Raw genomic sequence first — 13,474 nt, forward strand, 5'->3', positions numbered from 1 at the left:
GGAGAAGATAGATGTGTGTGTGTGTGAGTGAGAGAGAGAGAGAGAGAGAGAGAGAATAGCTAGGTCATTATCTGTCTGTCTCCTTGGGTAACACGTGAATATGGTAGGGCTTCAGTGATATGGGGGGTGTGCATTCCCCATTGAACTAGAATTTAGTGCTCAGTGAAGGAATACATGCAGATTCAGATTTTCTAAAAAGAAGAAAAAAAATTGTAGTGGTAACCTAGTGAAGCAATCCCCAGATTGCAAAATATTTCCCTTACTTATCTTGACATTGCCCACTGAAACTAACCTGCTTTCCTGGTGAAATCGAAAAGTATTCTGAGCAAGTCTGGGGCAATTGATCTGCATTCAGTTGGTGCCTGAAACTTTTTCAGGCCAAAGCTCAAGCAGGACATAAAGTTCAGCATGCAGGTGACAGGCTAAAAGTGAACATGTGACTGTCTGGAATGTACGTTGTCAACATTTGTAGCTGATAAGATGCAGAAAATTCAGACACATTTACCTTTTAATCAGGAAGAATGACTGTAACAGAATCAAGAGGCTGTTGCATGAAATCCAGGACAAATCACAAGGCAGAAATAAGGTATGTTTGTCATTTAAAATACTTCTATCAGGTGAAATGAATATTCAGCTAACTGCAAGTGCTATACTGAGGCAGTAATAGATGGAGTAATACAATTTTTCTCAAGTTTTATTAACTATGCTTGCTAAGCAATAAAATTTGGAATGTGAAGAGGTTTTTTGTTTATTTGTTTTTTAATAAACGATCGTTAAAGAAATCACTAAGAGGTTATGTATGGTGGAACCTCTTAATAGAGGCAAGTTTCCCCGCTTCCCTAAATAAATCTGAAATGAGATTCTCTCTCTTGAAATGGATGAAACTTGGAACTTGAAGCTCCGTAGCGGTGGTTTATTTGCTCTTCTCCATAATCAGATAACTAATTTTTGCAAAAATTTCCTTAAGATGTAGGAAGTTCATGTTTTTATCTCGGGAGAACCCCCATTCAGTCTCCAGTATGTCAGCCCCTGGCAGAGGCTATCATACATGGGGAAGTGTAGCATATAGATTGCAGTTGAAATATATTTTTTCAGATTCCTTTTAATGGACTCTAAATAATGTACTAAGGCTTTTGCCAAATGACAAGAACTATTCAAGAGAGCTGCTCTCATCAAGATAGCATAAAAACTTCTGCAACCAGTGTAGAATAAGTGCATTCTATGCACAGAACTACCTAGTTTCTCTCCAGTTGCCGTCTTACGGCACAGTTGATTTTGGCAACTGACTGTTCTTTTACTTTGTCACATTTACTTGTTGTTTTAGATATAATGGCATCTCTAAAAGACCTGAAGCACTAACTTTTAAAAATGTTTCATATTTTTCATGTCAGGTGACTTTAAGTAACAACAGGCAATAAATACATGAATAAAGCTGGCCCTCCACGTCTATATCCTTCCCTTTGCTTTGTAACTTGGAAGATTCTAAAAAGAGGTCTTTTGGGTCAAAAGGTTCAAGAATGATTGAAATAATAAATTTCCACTTCTCTCACAGAAATTCCTTCATGTATCCACCTTCCACAATCTGAAAGGTGGGTAGATGGCTAAGTGAGCCAGGCCCTTGTAAGAACTGCTTTTCAGGGCATCATGTTGCTTCAGACTTTTACGCTCTTAGCATATAGCAGTTTGACACTGACTCTTCCTAATTGTTGTCATACTCCACCTTGAATGCAGGAGTTTGGCTGCAGAGACTGGAGACAAGGGGGAGTTTTGTAAATGTTCTGAGATTATCATGAAAATCCCATGGGGACAGTTACGTTTTGGTCTTAATAGGCATTGCACAAGTAGTTGTCTTCATATATGAAACAATTGGTTGCCCAGCTTAAGGTCAAAGCCACTTTTAGCCAGTGGGAGATACAAAGTTAGAAAACTAGAGTTTGCTGGGCAAACTTAGAACTTAACCATAACTACTGTGTGGAGGCACTAGAGGACACCACAGTAACAGGCAAAAAATGTTTTTAACTCCCCTTCTTGCCAGAGCCATTGCTTTGCATATGCATTTATCCTGGTGTTGCAAGTTTGAAAAGTTTCCATGCTATGAGACTTGAGCTTCATCAGGAACAGACAAAAAACTTAGAAGAATATCATCATCTTTTGTAAAGATGGAAAACTGCCTCTTTGGCAATAGCGGTTTTTATATTTATAGAATTATTAACTTATCCACAGGATCATCCTTGCATCCCTCCTCTTTTCTAATGTCTTTTGATAGGACAGGCAATTAATTCAAAGAGCAGAACTTATTTTTAGATTTAGTCTGAGCCTGGAATAAACTGAGAAGTCTGAGTAGTGTTACGATAAACAGGGAGTAAAACAGAGACAGGAAATAGGGGGTCTTTGGTAATGAATTCCAGCCACTCTTGAAACAGAAAGCCGGAGAAGGCATTACTTGAAAATAGTTTCTCAGTGACAGCTTAACAATTTTTAGCTTGTTAATGTAACATTAAAAGGGAATGGTTTCTGCAGATTTATACTATTCTTGAAATAGTATTCTTCTTTTTAAAAAAAATCTTTTAGCAAGTTATATTTTTGAAGCTTTTAGAATTGCATTGTTCCTTGTTGCTAACTGATCTGCTGTTTTTAAAAAAAACAGATGTTTGGGGGAGAGTCTTAAGTTTATACAGTTGTGTGTTATATATACATCTGTGAGACGCATTTGGGACTGTGGGAAGGAGACAGCAGAAATGTGAACACACAGTCAAGATTTTAGAAGTTGAGGGTTGAAAGGGGAAGAAGTCACAGCTATAGTCGTAGAACAAAGCAATATGCTCGCTTCCAAAAGTTCCTCTTAACCCCGGGACTGGGATTGCTGAGATGGGCCCAAAGCATGGATGGGGAGATTGATATTTACAAGCACTTCACGTGGCTAAAGAGGGTAAGTGATTTGCTGTGCTTTGTTTTCTCTCTGTAAATACGTGTTAGTAACTGGTAGTCAGAATTTTCAGCTTTGCGAAAGGAAACACCAGTGCCTCATATTTAAAATACTGTAAGTTTCTTCCTGAGAAATGAATTATAGACACTTCTCTGTGCAGGAGAGGGAGGCACAGGGAGGGGGGAGAAAATCAGCTATCTTTTGTCTTTAAAAATGAAACTCTGGAATCAAACTTTTAATAAATAGCAATAGCTTCTAGTAAGTGCTTGTGCTTTCCTGAGACTGCAATACAACAAAACGTAAAGTACATGTGAATGTATGGTTAAAAAGGGCAGTTTGATGTTTACCACGTTGTGGTTTAAAATTTAAAAGTATTTGCATTGGTTTTTCACTTAATTCTTTGTAGGAGTACTGCATGGGACCTTTTAGGATGCCTTTGTTTTGGATAAAAATGGTCGTATTTTTCTCTTGTGCACGTTTATCTGACTAAATTATGTTTTTGAAAGTGCTATTGAAACCCCAGTTTTGTGATGAACTATCTGAATGGGAATTAACTGCATAATATAATGAGATACTTTTTTTCTTCCTGTAGATAAAAGAAGGTTTTGCAGTTGTTTTTTCACCTTGAAAAGATCACTGAGTTTTTGTTAACTTTTAAATTTTCTAGGTTCTAAGCATTTTTCAGTTTTTGAAAAATCCATGAGTGGAATGAGAGTAGATCCTTCACAGTATACTGGGGTTTTGGGTTTTTTTTTTTAAATTAATTTAATTGGTATGTAAGCAGTGCGTACTCTTGTTATACTTTTTAAATCTGTTTTTTAGCCTGTGTATACTTTTCTTGCAAATTCTATGCATGCAATTTATATTAGTGCTTCCGTATCACACTGGATTAAAAACACACATGTATACATATGCACGTGCACTCTATTAGACATATAAACATCAAATAAATTTAAATGTCTATGTGAAATGTGAACAGGAGCTTTAATTTTGGTAACTTCTTGGATGAAGATGTGTTAATGTCTTTGATAAAAGCTTGAATTTGAGAAGCTTGAAGTTCAGTTAATTCCCAAAATATTTACATCAGGTTCTGGGGGCCCTTACGTTTCTGGTGTGTGAGTGGGGAGGGGATTAAATGGGGAGCGAGTGGTAAGTGAAGGAGAAGAGACAACAGGAACTAGCAGTTAGTAACACTATACTATTAGTTTAACCTGTGCCCTGTGCAGTTAAAGCTAAATAACTCTCTACCATTTTTTGAGATCCCATATTAAATTGTTATTTAAATGAGTTTTGGAATATAGTATGTCTGCTCCCCCCACCCCCCTTTCCTGGTTTGAATTTCACTTCCAAAAGCACAGCTTTGCTGACAAAGGGATAAGATGTGCTGTTTTCAGGTTGTGTGACATTCGATGTATGTAGGGGACAGTAACACAGTGAGCAAGGGCTAAAGAAATGGCTTCTGTGGGGATTGTCTCAGACTGAAGTGTTAGTGGTTGGCGGGGGGTATTTTGGGTGTTTTTTGTTTGTTTTAGCAGCATAGGGTATCTTTGGGACGATTTTCAAATATTATGTTCAGAAAGGATACTGTGTTCAAATGTAGCACATATTCTTTTACAGAAATTGGAGTATAATGGTGTTACAGTAGTTGCATGTAATTCCTTTTATGTAGAAGATGTAAAGGAGAATATCAATACTGCTCCTTTTTCTAGCAAGCTCTTTTAGAGAATGAGTGCTTTTGGAGGAAGGGAACTAAGAGAATTTAAAATAATCTCATATTGATCCCAGGAGAACTTGAGCAGTCTGCTCCCAAATTCATTTGATAAATGATTAAAAAAAAAAAACTGAAACAATCTAAGTTGCTTATTTAATTCTCATGTTCAAGAATCCTAATGTAGTGTCACATGTGCTGGCACCGACTTTGACATAGAAAGATTTCAGGCCCTGCAGTCAGAAACTGTTGCTCTTTGGCTGATAGTGAAAGTAGTACCCTTCGGAGTAAAGAATAGCACTTAACAGAGAGTAACTGCACTGCACTTCCATAACCCCTCGGTGAAGTATGCCAAAGCTGGCTCCAGTTTCATGATCAGCAGAAATCATTTTGGAGACTAGAATGAGTTTTGATGTTGCAGTTGGTTGGTGAACCCAGATTTGCATGTTATCTGTGGCTTGGGCTGGATGAGGTTAGCAGACAGTCAAATACAAAAATCACAAGATTCAGACAGGCCGAATGTGGGATACAGCTGATATTTTCAGACTCTTAGAACACAGACCAGCTGTAAGCAGTAGTCTTGTAACACGCAGTGTGTACAGAGGGTCACGTGACAGCCACAGGGACAAAGCAGTGTTTAGATCAAATATAAATAAAGTGTCACCACACTTAGGCCATTAGAATTTCTTCATGGTAAGATGAAAATGTTGTGCCAAGAATGGCTGTAGCTATGGACTTGTGTGGGCAGCAAAAGATGAGCAGATGGGCAGAGCCAAAAAACACTTTGGCTTTGCCTCAGTAATATACTAGGCACAGCTACTGTATTTTCCTTTACATTTATTGTTTAGTTCTATGTTTTTCTTTTTTCTACCTTTCAGCAGTAGAAAAAAAGGAAATACTACTACTGGCTGTAGTAGTAGTATTTCTCACAGGAGAGAGTATTTTCCCTGTCTGTAATATCTCACCTAATACCAGAAGGACAGAACTCTGCAGTGGGTACAGCCGTACTGTACTTTATGGCATGTGATACCATGATGGCAATTTCAGAACTGTCTAGGTCAGCTTATTCTGGCCAAGAAGAGGAATCATATCTGATATAAGCACATAATACTGCCCTGGCTTCATGCAGTGATATAACGGAGTCTGTAACAATGGAGGTGTTCAAAGAGACCTTGTCAGTAAGACGTATGCATAACAAAGCCCACAGAGATTGGAGGTCACAGGGATTGCTAAGTGAGGAATGTGTTTCAGTAGTCTGTTTCTAGATGGGTATGGAAAAGTTCTGGTATGTATACAGTGAACTTTTAACATTACAACTAAAGCAGCAGCTTCTCATAAGGTGGTTGGTGGGCAGTTTGTGGGAAGCATTTTGCAGATAGTTGATGTTGGATTCTTTTACAGGGTCTAAGCATGCATCTTTGTCACTGATAAAAGTTTCTGTTTCAAGCTAAGGGAAAAAAAAGCCTTTTTTATTTCAAGACAAAGTTTCTCATATTTAGCATGAACTTTCTTCAGTTCTCCCCAGAGGCTTGGGTTAGAGGGTTCACATACAGTCTCCTCTGTTGTCCTGTTGCTTTATTACTATGCTTCCATCTGGCCTCTATTGGAACACAGCATTCTGAATAAAAACACAACCACCATTTCAGTACATAGGCATGTAGATACAACCACAAATGATTAAATGTCATTACTAAAATAAATGCTTATGTTTACAACAAACGGTGTTATGAGCTGTCTAAGGCCATTGTAAATGAACTGAGCTAATTGAATTGTTGTGGATGGAGTGTAGTAAAATGGAAAGCCCTACATCTCTGGAAAATTTGGTACAGTGGTAAGACTTTTCTCATTTTGAAAGAGAGATGCCTTCATACGAAGTGGAAGCGTCTGCTGATGACTCCTCAGCTTACTTTAGCCTTTCTTTTTGAAGTGCACGCAACACTGAGCTGCTATGGTTGACCTGAAATAGGTATACATTAGTGTTATGCTTTTGTTTTCATTTTTCTCACTATTATTCATAATCTATACTAGGAAGAGGTGGAGTAGTTGAGGTCATGCTATAGTCATTAAGCTCATGCTGTTCAGGGTAAATCTTATGATTTCTGTAAAGATACATTTAATTAATATAACTGTTTAGAGGAGAAAATGGGTATTAAGAGAAAACATCCAGATAAAATCAAAGAATTTTAACCAAATACTTATACTTTTAAGGACAACATAAATTCCCTTAGCTCTGCTTTTGCTTAACTTCAGACTATATTCTGTTAGCTCTTTCAGATTGACTGCCACTTTCCCGTAACCAGCAAGGGGCGACAGCATATAGAAACTCCTGTTATTACTTTATTCATTGCCTTCAGATGAAAGGCAAGAGTTACAGATCCAGAAATCAAATTTCGGCCTCCTCCTCCTCCTCTTCCTCGTGTATGCTGAGCATATATTTAGATGGGTGTGTATTGAGGTAATGCTAACTTGTCAAGAGATTAAATTTGTATTACAGCCATAGTCAGATGCTGAAATAAAATTTTTACTGTGTAGGTTACATACCTATCACTACACAATAGTAACTATTGAGGATCAGAACTACAATTCTGCTGACCCAGAATAGTAATAAAGAGATGGAAAATTAATATTTTTCTAAATACTGTCAGCTCTAAATAGGCTGGAAAAAGTCTACAGTATACACTTTCTTGTGTTGAAATATAATACTATGGTCTGTGGGCTACTAATAGTCTGTGAAAAACTGGCTGGTTGAACTCTGCCGGCTCTACTCCTTGTTTTCAGCATCAAGCATGCCCCTAATATTTTTCCCTTAATGCAAATACTGCAGTTGCCACAGGCATCTTATTCAATTATCAGTGGAACTGAAGGTGATTCATGTGACTCTGAACAGGAAGGGAGGAGAGTTATGATGTAATCTGTCTTCTAAGAGCCGTGTGACTCGCTGAAAAAGTTTACAAATCACCCATCTAAATGACTGCCAGATTTCTTTTCCCAGCTCCTCCCCCGTCCCTAGCCCAACATGAGGTCCATGGCATTAGGGACAAATTACTGTGTTACAGTTTGCTGATCAACTTCTGAAGTTGATCTTTTTTATTTAGAATCAGCTGTGTTGAAGAGATTCCTAGAGCTGAAATTTAACATGTTAGGAAAACATAAATGGGCCTATATTAAATTTTATTATCTTGCATATGTGCTTCCTGTAAGGGGCTTACTTTTACAGCCTATCAAGATTCAACTAGAAGCTCTGCTACAGAAGCTTCTGAACAGAACAGCTGTACAGAAGCTCTGAATAATGGTTGTTGCTCCGTTCTGACATTGAGTGGCTGCATTCTGAATTGTGTTTCCTATTAAAATAACAAGCAAGAAAAAACAAAAATTCCATGCTTATTCCAGTAAGTGAGCGCCTGAGAAGCTGTTGCAAATTAAGCTAGCTAATTAAGTTGACCAAATATTTCTTCCCTTTCTTGCCCTACCCTTTTAATTTTTACTAATTCTCCAGTTTTAATGTAAAAAGCTGTTGAATCATACTCTAAAGTCTGATTTTTGCATCATATATTCCAGAGGAACATTTAAGCCTTTTTCTTGGAATAGAGCTATCTAATGATTGGATCACATAAGTGATACTTAGACACTGAAGAGTTTCCAGTACATACCAATATTATGTCCAAGTTAGAGGAGAGAGAGGATATTCCAGAGATAGTTTTGGAAACTAAAGATGAATAAGAAGCTGAGGCAGGTCATAGAATGCAAAAGCCTTTTTTTTCTAGAACTGGGAGAAACAGTTTGGAATTGTTGTTTGAGAAAACATTTACATTCATATCTGATGCAATCTTAGATGGACCTTAAACTATTGCCCAAATCTCCATGGAGAGCATAAGACAGGTGCTTCAAAAGATCACTTTGCAGCTGCCTTAGGCAAAGTATGTTTGGCATACACTATTGATTTTTCGTCTGCAGCATTACTGCCATTGTAACTGTTCCAACCACCTTGCCTGAGCATATCTTTCCTTCTACTTCACTACCATGTCCTGTCATAAACTTTCTTATATGTTTTATGCCATTTCTCTAATTCTTTCATTACAAGAATTATAGTTAACATATTTTAGCTTCTGTGTTGTGGAGCTCAGGTAGTGATGTTTGGTGTTTAAAGCTACATCTTCTGAAATAACAATTTTAAATAAATCTTGGTGTTTTTGCCTTTTGGTTATGTGGTTAAATGAGTCTAGTGTTTACTGTTTAAATGAGCTCTTACACTAATTCAAGTGGTCTATGGTCTTATGACTTCAGTGTCGTAGCTCCTGTATTCAGTCCCTGCTGATACATGTGATATCTAAGCATACTTGCTAAGTTTCCTCTCGCCACTGTCTTTCACAACTGCAGAATGAACTCCAACCATCCACAGATGGCCTTGGATCATATTACATTGTTTTATCTTGTCTTTATGCATGCCATGAAGTTTTCTCAAGTCCTAAACAACTGCTGCGTGTCAATCAACCACTTTCATTTAGCAGTTTATTTTCTATGTACTGTACTTTCCTGTACTTCTCTAAGCCTTCTCTGGCTGACCTGTTGGAAGGGCTATTGTTTTCCTTGCTGTTCACATGGGTGTGATTCACTAGATTTTACATGGATATTGAGTATTGCACTCCCAGCTGAGGATGCTACAGAGTCATTCAGTGAAGCAGACATCATCAGGGGGCTATACATTTTGTAAACGTGAGTGTAGTAAAGTGTTTTATTTGTGATTTGAAGTTGAACTAATTTTTCTTAATTACTAATCATATAAAATGTTGAACCATGATCTGTATTTCATGACAGGCTGGTCATGTAAAAAATGTGTTGGCATTAATTTAACTCATTTTGTCTGCTTAATAATAATAATAGTAATAATAATAATATTTGTGACACAAGGGGTCAGGGGCTTATTTCTTAAATCCAGAACAGTAAATAGCAAATGACAGCAGCAGAAAGGGAGCAAAATCTATCTGACTAGGCTGTTCTTCATCACTGGCTTTGGTTAATCAGAGAGTCTTCTCTCATCTAGAAGATGCTGTTGTTCCCTGACTACCTGATACATGTTCATGTGCAGCAAAGTTTTCCCCTACCTTAGGTGTGTGAGTCGGAGACATGTTGGGGGAGGCCTGCAGGCTGTCCATTAGGCAAATTCAGTCGATGGTGAGGAATGGAGTTTTAAGTCTAATGGCAACCTAGCTGCTAAGACTAAAGATTTCGGATTCTAAAGGACTCTGTAAGAGTTTGCTCTGCAAGTAGAGTAACAGCCCAGGCAGAAATCCTGGCAGCATGACTGAGGTTGCATAGCTGAGCTCAAAGGAATGTGTAGGCAGACGTACAGAAATGAATCTTGTTTAATTATGGGGATTCCTTATTTTCATTATAGTACTACAAAAGCTAAGAAGAAAAAAAAATTTAAGACCTCCTGGACTGACTGACCAACTTGATACAGAAGGTTTAAGTTAAACTGAAGTAATATTCTTTTATAATCACTGCAGTTTTCTTTTTTTCTTTTTTCTATTTTAGTAAAAAGAGAAGGATTGAAAATAGTCCGTTAATAGAAGTGTGCAGGGAAAGAGATGCTCAGGTGTAAAAGTTCTATTAAAATAGTTAAGAGAAGAAGAGAGAATGAAGTTACTGTTCCTTTAAGGGTGCTATGTACTTGCACAGCTCCCTGAGGTCCCACAGTAAAACTTACTAATTTGTTTAAGTCTTCTGTTCATGCATGTTAGGACTATAGATAAATAAGAGCGATGCGTGCACAATTTCAATGCATGTATTTAGAGTCAGTTCTGTGAGATCTTGCATCTTATTTGGAATTGCTATAAACTGGTCAAAAACTAGTTAGAAGAAATATATTCTGAGTAGGATTAGCATCATTCATTGTCAAAATGATGAATGTGCCAAGTGAGGTGCAGATTGAGGTTCTGGACTTTGTACTATTCAGTATTCTTGCTGGTCCTCTAAAGAAGAGAATGAAAACTAAGCTTAGTGAATTTAGAAGTGATTCCAGTTGAGCAGGGACTGCAGCCATGCTAAATGACAGGATTAAAACATGAAAAGAGCCTGATAGATAGGAACAGTGGTTTAAATAATAGAATGCAATTCAGTATAGACTAATGCAAGGTTACACATTTAAGCAGATATGAACAGTAAACACAGGATTGAGAATAGCTAGCTAAACAGCATTTAGAAAGGGATTGGGAAATAATGGGCAGAAAATGAATCAACGTCATGCTGATATGTGAACAGAAATATGATCCAAAGGATGTGTAGAGTGATTTTTCTACTCTGGCCAGCTTCAGCTGGAGTCCTGCGTCTACTTTGGGACACTGAATGTCAAAAAAGTCAAGGAACAATTGGTGAAGAGGGGCCAAAAGAAAACAGCAAAACAGATCTTGAAAACATAACCTTTGAGGAGAGGTGGAAAGACATGTGGGCATTTAGACCAATGAGGGATCTGCTAAATTAGAGAACTAAGGGTAGTTCAAATATGTAAAAGCTTTCTGAAGTGAAAGTAAGGACCTGTTTTCCTTATCTATGATGGCAGGATAAGAAGTAGTAGGTTGAAATCGCGGAGCTGATGATTCGGGATAGACATCAAGAAAAATATTCTAATGAGGGATAGCTAAGAAGCAGATTATCTGGGGAGACTGTGATCCATTTTTTGAGATCTTTAGGGGTAGACAAGACAAGAACATTGCAAATAATCACATGTCCTGGGACAAAATAATGAACCAGATGATCTCTTCAGATACCTTTCAATCCTGTTTGTTGATGTTTTTGTGATTCTGTCAATACCTTCCAAAAATATCAAAGCTAAGGATGCTCGGTACCTCACAGCTTGACTCCTAAAGATGCCACATTTAAATATAATTTAGCACTTTATGGTTTGAAAGGTGTATTTTGGCTTTTGGTTGGAAAAGTACTTGATTAGCATTAATTAATGCCATGTTTATTTTCATCATTTGTTTTACGTTTGCAGCTGTAGGCAGCAGTGGAGATCAAGAAGCCATGCATATACCAAAAAAAATAAAATAAAAAAAAATAAAAAAGAATCCTGTTCACAAATGTTCAGTTGAAATAAAAAGGCAGTAATTGGCAGAGGAGGAAAGGATTATAATCTATGTTGATGCCATTGTAAAAGAAGCAGCTATACTGATAGGTTGTCTGCTGCACATTGATATAATTGTGGGGAATTTGAAGTTGAATTCTTATGACAGCTAAAAAGCCAATCCACGTGCTTTATTCACAGTTAGAAAATTATCACTTGCAATAGAGCTGGGAAATGAACCACTAAGGGTTCACGTTACAATCAGATGTTGAAATATTTCAGGATGCAGGATAAACCAGATGGCTTTGAGACTCTTCTAAAGTTACTTTTCTTTAAATCTACGGTTGAAAAAAAAGAAAGGAGTGGGAGAGGGGTTGGCTCTGCAATATTAAAATGTATGGGAGTATAGAGCCTGTAGACAAACAGAAGCAGGCACTGTTTTAGTAGGTCTTGCTCTTCAGAGCCATTGATCCATGACACATACAGCTTTGATTTGTAGACACTTTTTTTGCTTTTATTTTGCATTATAGCAGTTGCTCAATATGTAATAATTTTTATAAACTATTCCTTGAAATTTTAATATTAATTGTCAAAGTTCTTACAGCACATTTTTCCCCAGTCACAGGTGAATCTTCATTCTTCTATGAATAATGAAACCTATCAAGAGAGATTGGCACGATTAGAAGGTGATAAAGAGTCGCTCATACTGCAGGTATGTGTTAAACAGAATGCTTCTACACAGTTGATAGCCAGTGGTAAAAGCTGAATTGATAAGTTATTGTGGTAAAAGCTGAACTGATAAGTTATTGTGGTAAAAGCTGAACTGATAAGTTATTTTCCATGAAACAACTGCTAGCGGTCAGCAAATGTAACTTCACTGTTTAATCAGGAGTTAACCCATCATTTGTATAAGCTATCTGGCTGATTTCATGGTGGGGTGTTTAGTGGGAGGAGAGGTGGGTTGGGGAATAAAAGAGATAAAAGGAAGGAGAATGATTAAGGGAAAACCCATATTAAATAATGCTATGAAGTCCCAAGACAAGAATGCTGTGGCAGTGGTTCTCATTCTAGATTTACCAGGTTGTGCCAGTCAATTTTCTAGGTTCTGCGTGCCTGTATCTTTAATGAACTAGAAGACTGAAGAACAAGGTCGAAATAGTCAACCCCTTTTTATGCTATCATGTTCCCAGATACCATATGTACTCTCTTACTTTCTTCTCCTTGAATGTCATTAAATTCACTTTGACAAATGCCTGTCACTTTGAGTTTATCAGAGGGGTTTGTCTCTTTGTATTTTAGTTGTGCTACCATTTTTGAGGACGTATAGATGTAATATGAGAAACCGAACAGCTTCTTGAGATATTAAATGCAAAAGCAAATGCAAAAAAGATGGTGGAACGTGTATAGTTTTATATGGGTCATTTGGTCATTATTGTCGTGTGGAGGACTTGGCAAAATTCAGGGTAGAAATGAGGATAGAACTGATGTTTTCCTTGCTTGTATGTTGTACCTAAGTTACTTTACTTCATCAAAAAGCTAAAGAAAAGGTAAAGGGGAAAAAGAAAATTTGGCAGTAAAATGTCTAGGCTCTTCCAGGTTTCCTGTTTCTCAATTTATTAAGCCTTTTTCAAGTAGGGCATCTGTTCCATGCAAGTGAGTTTTATTCCTGAGGAAATAATATTTTGTACAGCTTAAAGTTAAACTTCAAGATTTTTTTTCCTGAATATTTTCACTGTTACTAAACTGTACATTACAGGCTTTGTAACACTGAAACTGG

General features: G+C 37.2%; 1 protein-coding gene across 15 annotated transcripts in view; it reads left to right on the plus strand.

Annotated features, from left to right (window-relative positions):
• The window catches only part of PPFIBP2 (PPFIA binding protein 2), a 110,447-nt gene that overhangs the window by 46,923 nt on the left and 50,050 nt on the right, over positions 1–13,474 (plus strand). For 13 of the 15 annotated variants that reach the window (XM_064512952.1, XM_026104431.2, XM_026104432.2 and 10 more), the window contains one exon: positions 12,317–12,409. In XM_064512952.1, coding sequence (XP_064369022.1) covers positions 12,317–12,409 — 93 coding nt within the window. Of the gene's footprint in view, positions 1–2,443; positions 2,930–12,316; positions 12,410–13,474 lie in introns of those variants that run through there. The other 2 variants (XM_026104440.2, XM_026104441.2) reach the window with 2 other exon arrangements.

Source organism: Dromaius novaehollandiae, chromosome 5 (assembly GCF_036370855.1).
Source record: "Dromaius novaehollandiae isolate bDroNov1 chromosome 5, bDroNov1.hap1, whole genome shotgun sequence".
NCBI classification, from domain to species: domain Eukaryota; kingdom Metazoa; phylum Chordata; class Aves; order Casuariiformes; family Dromaiidae; genus Dromaius; species Dromaius novaehollandiae.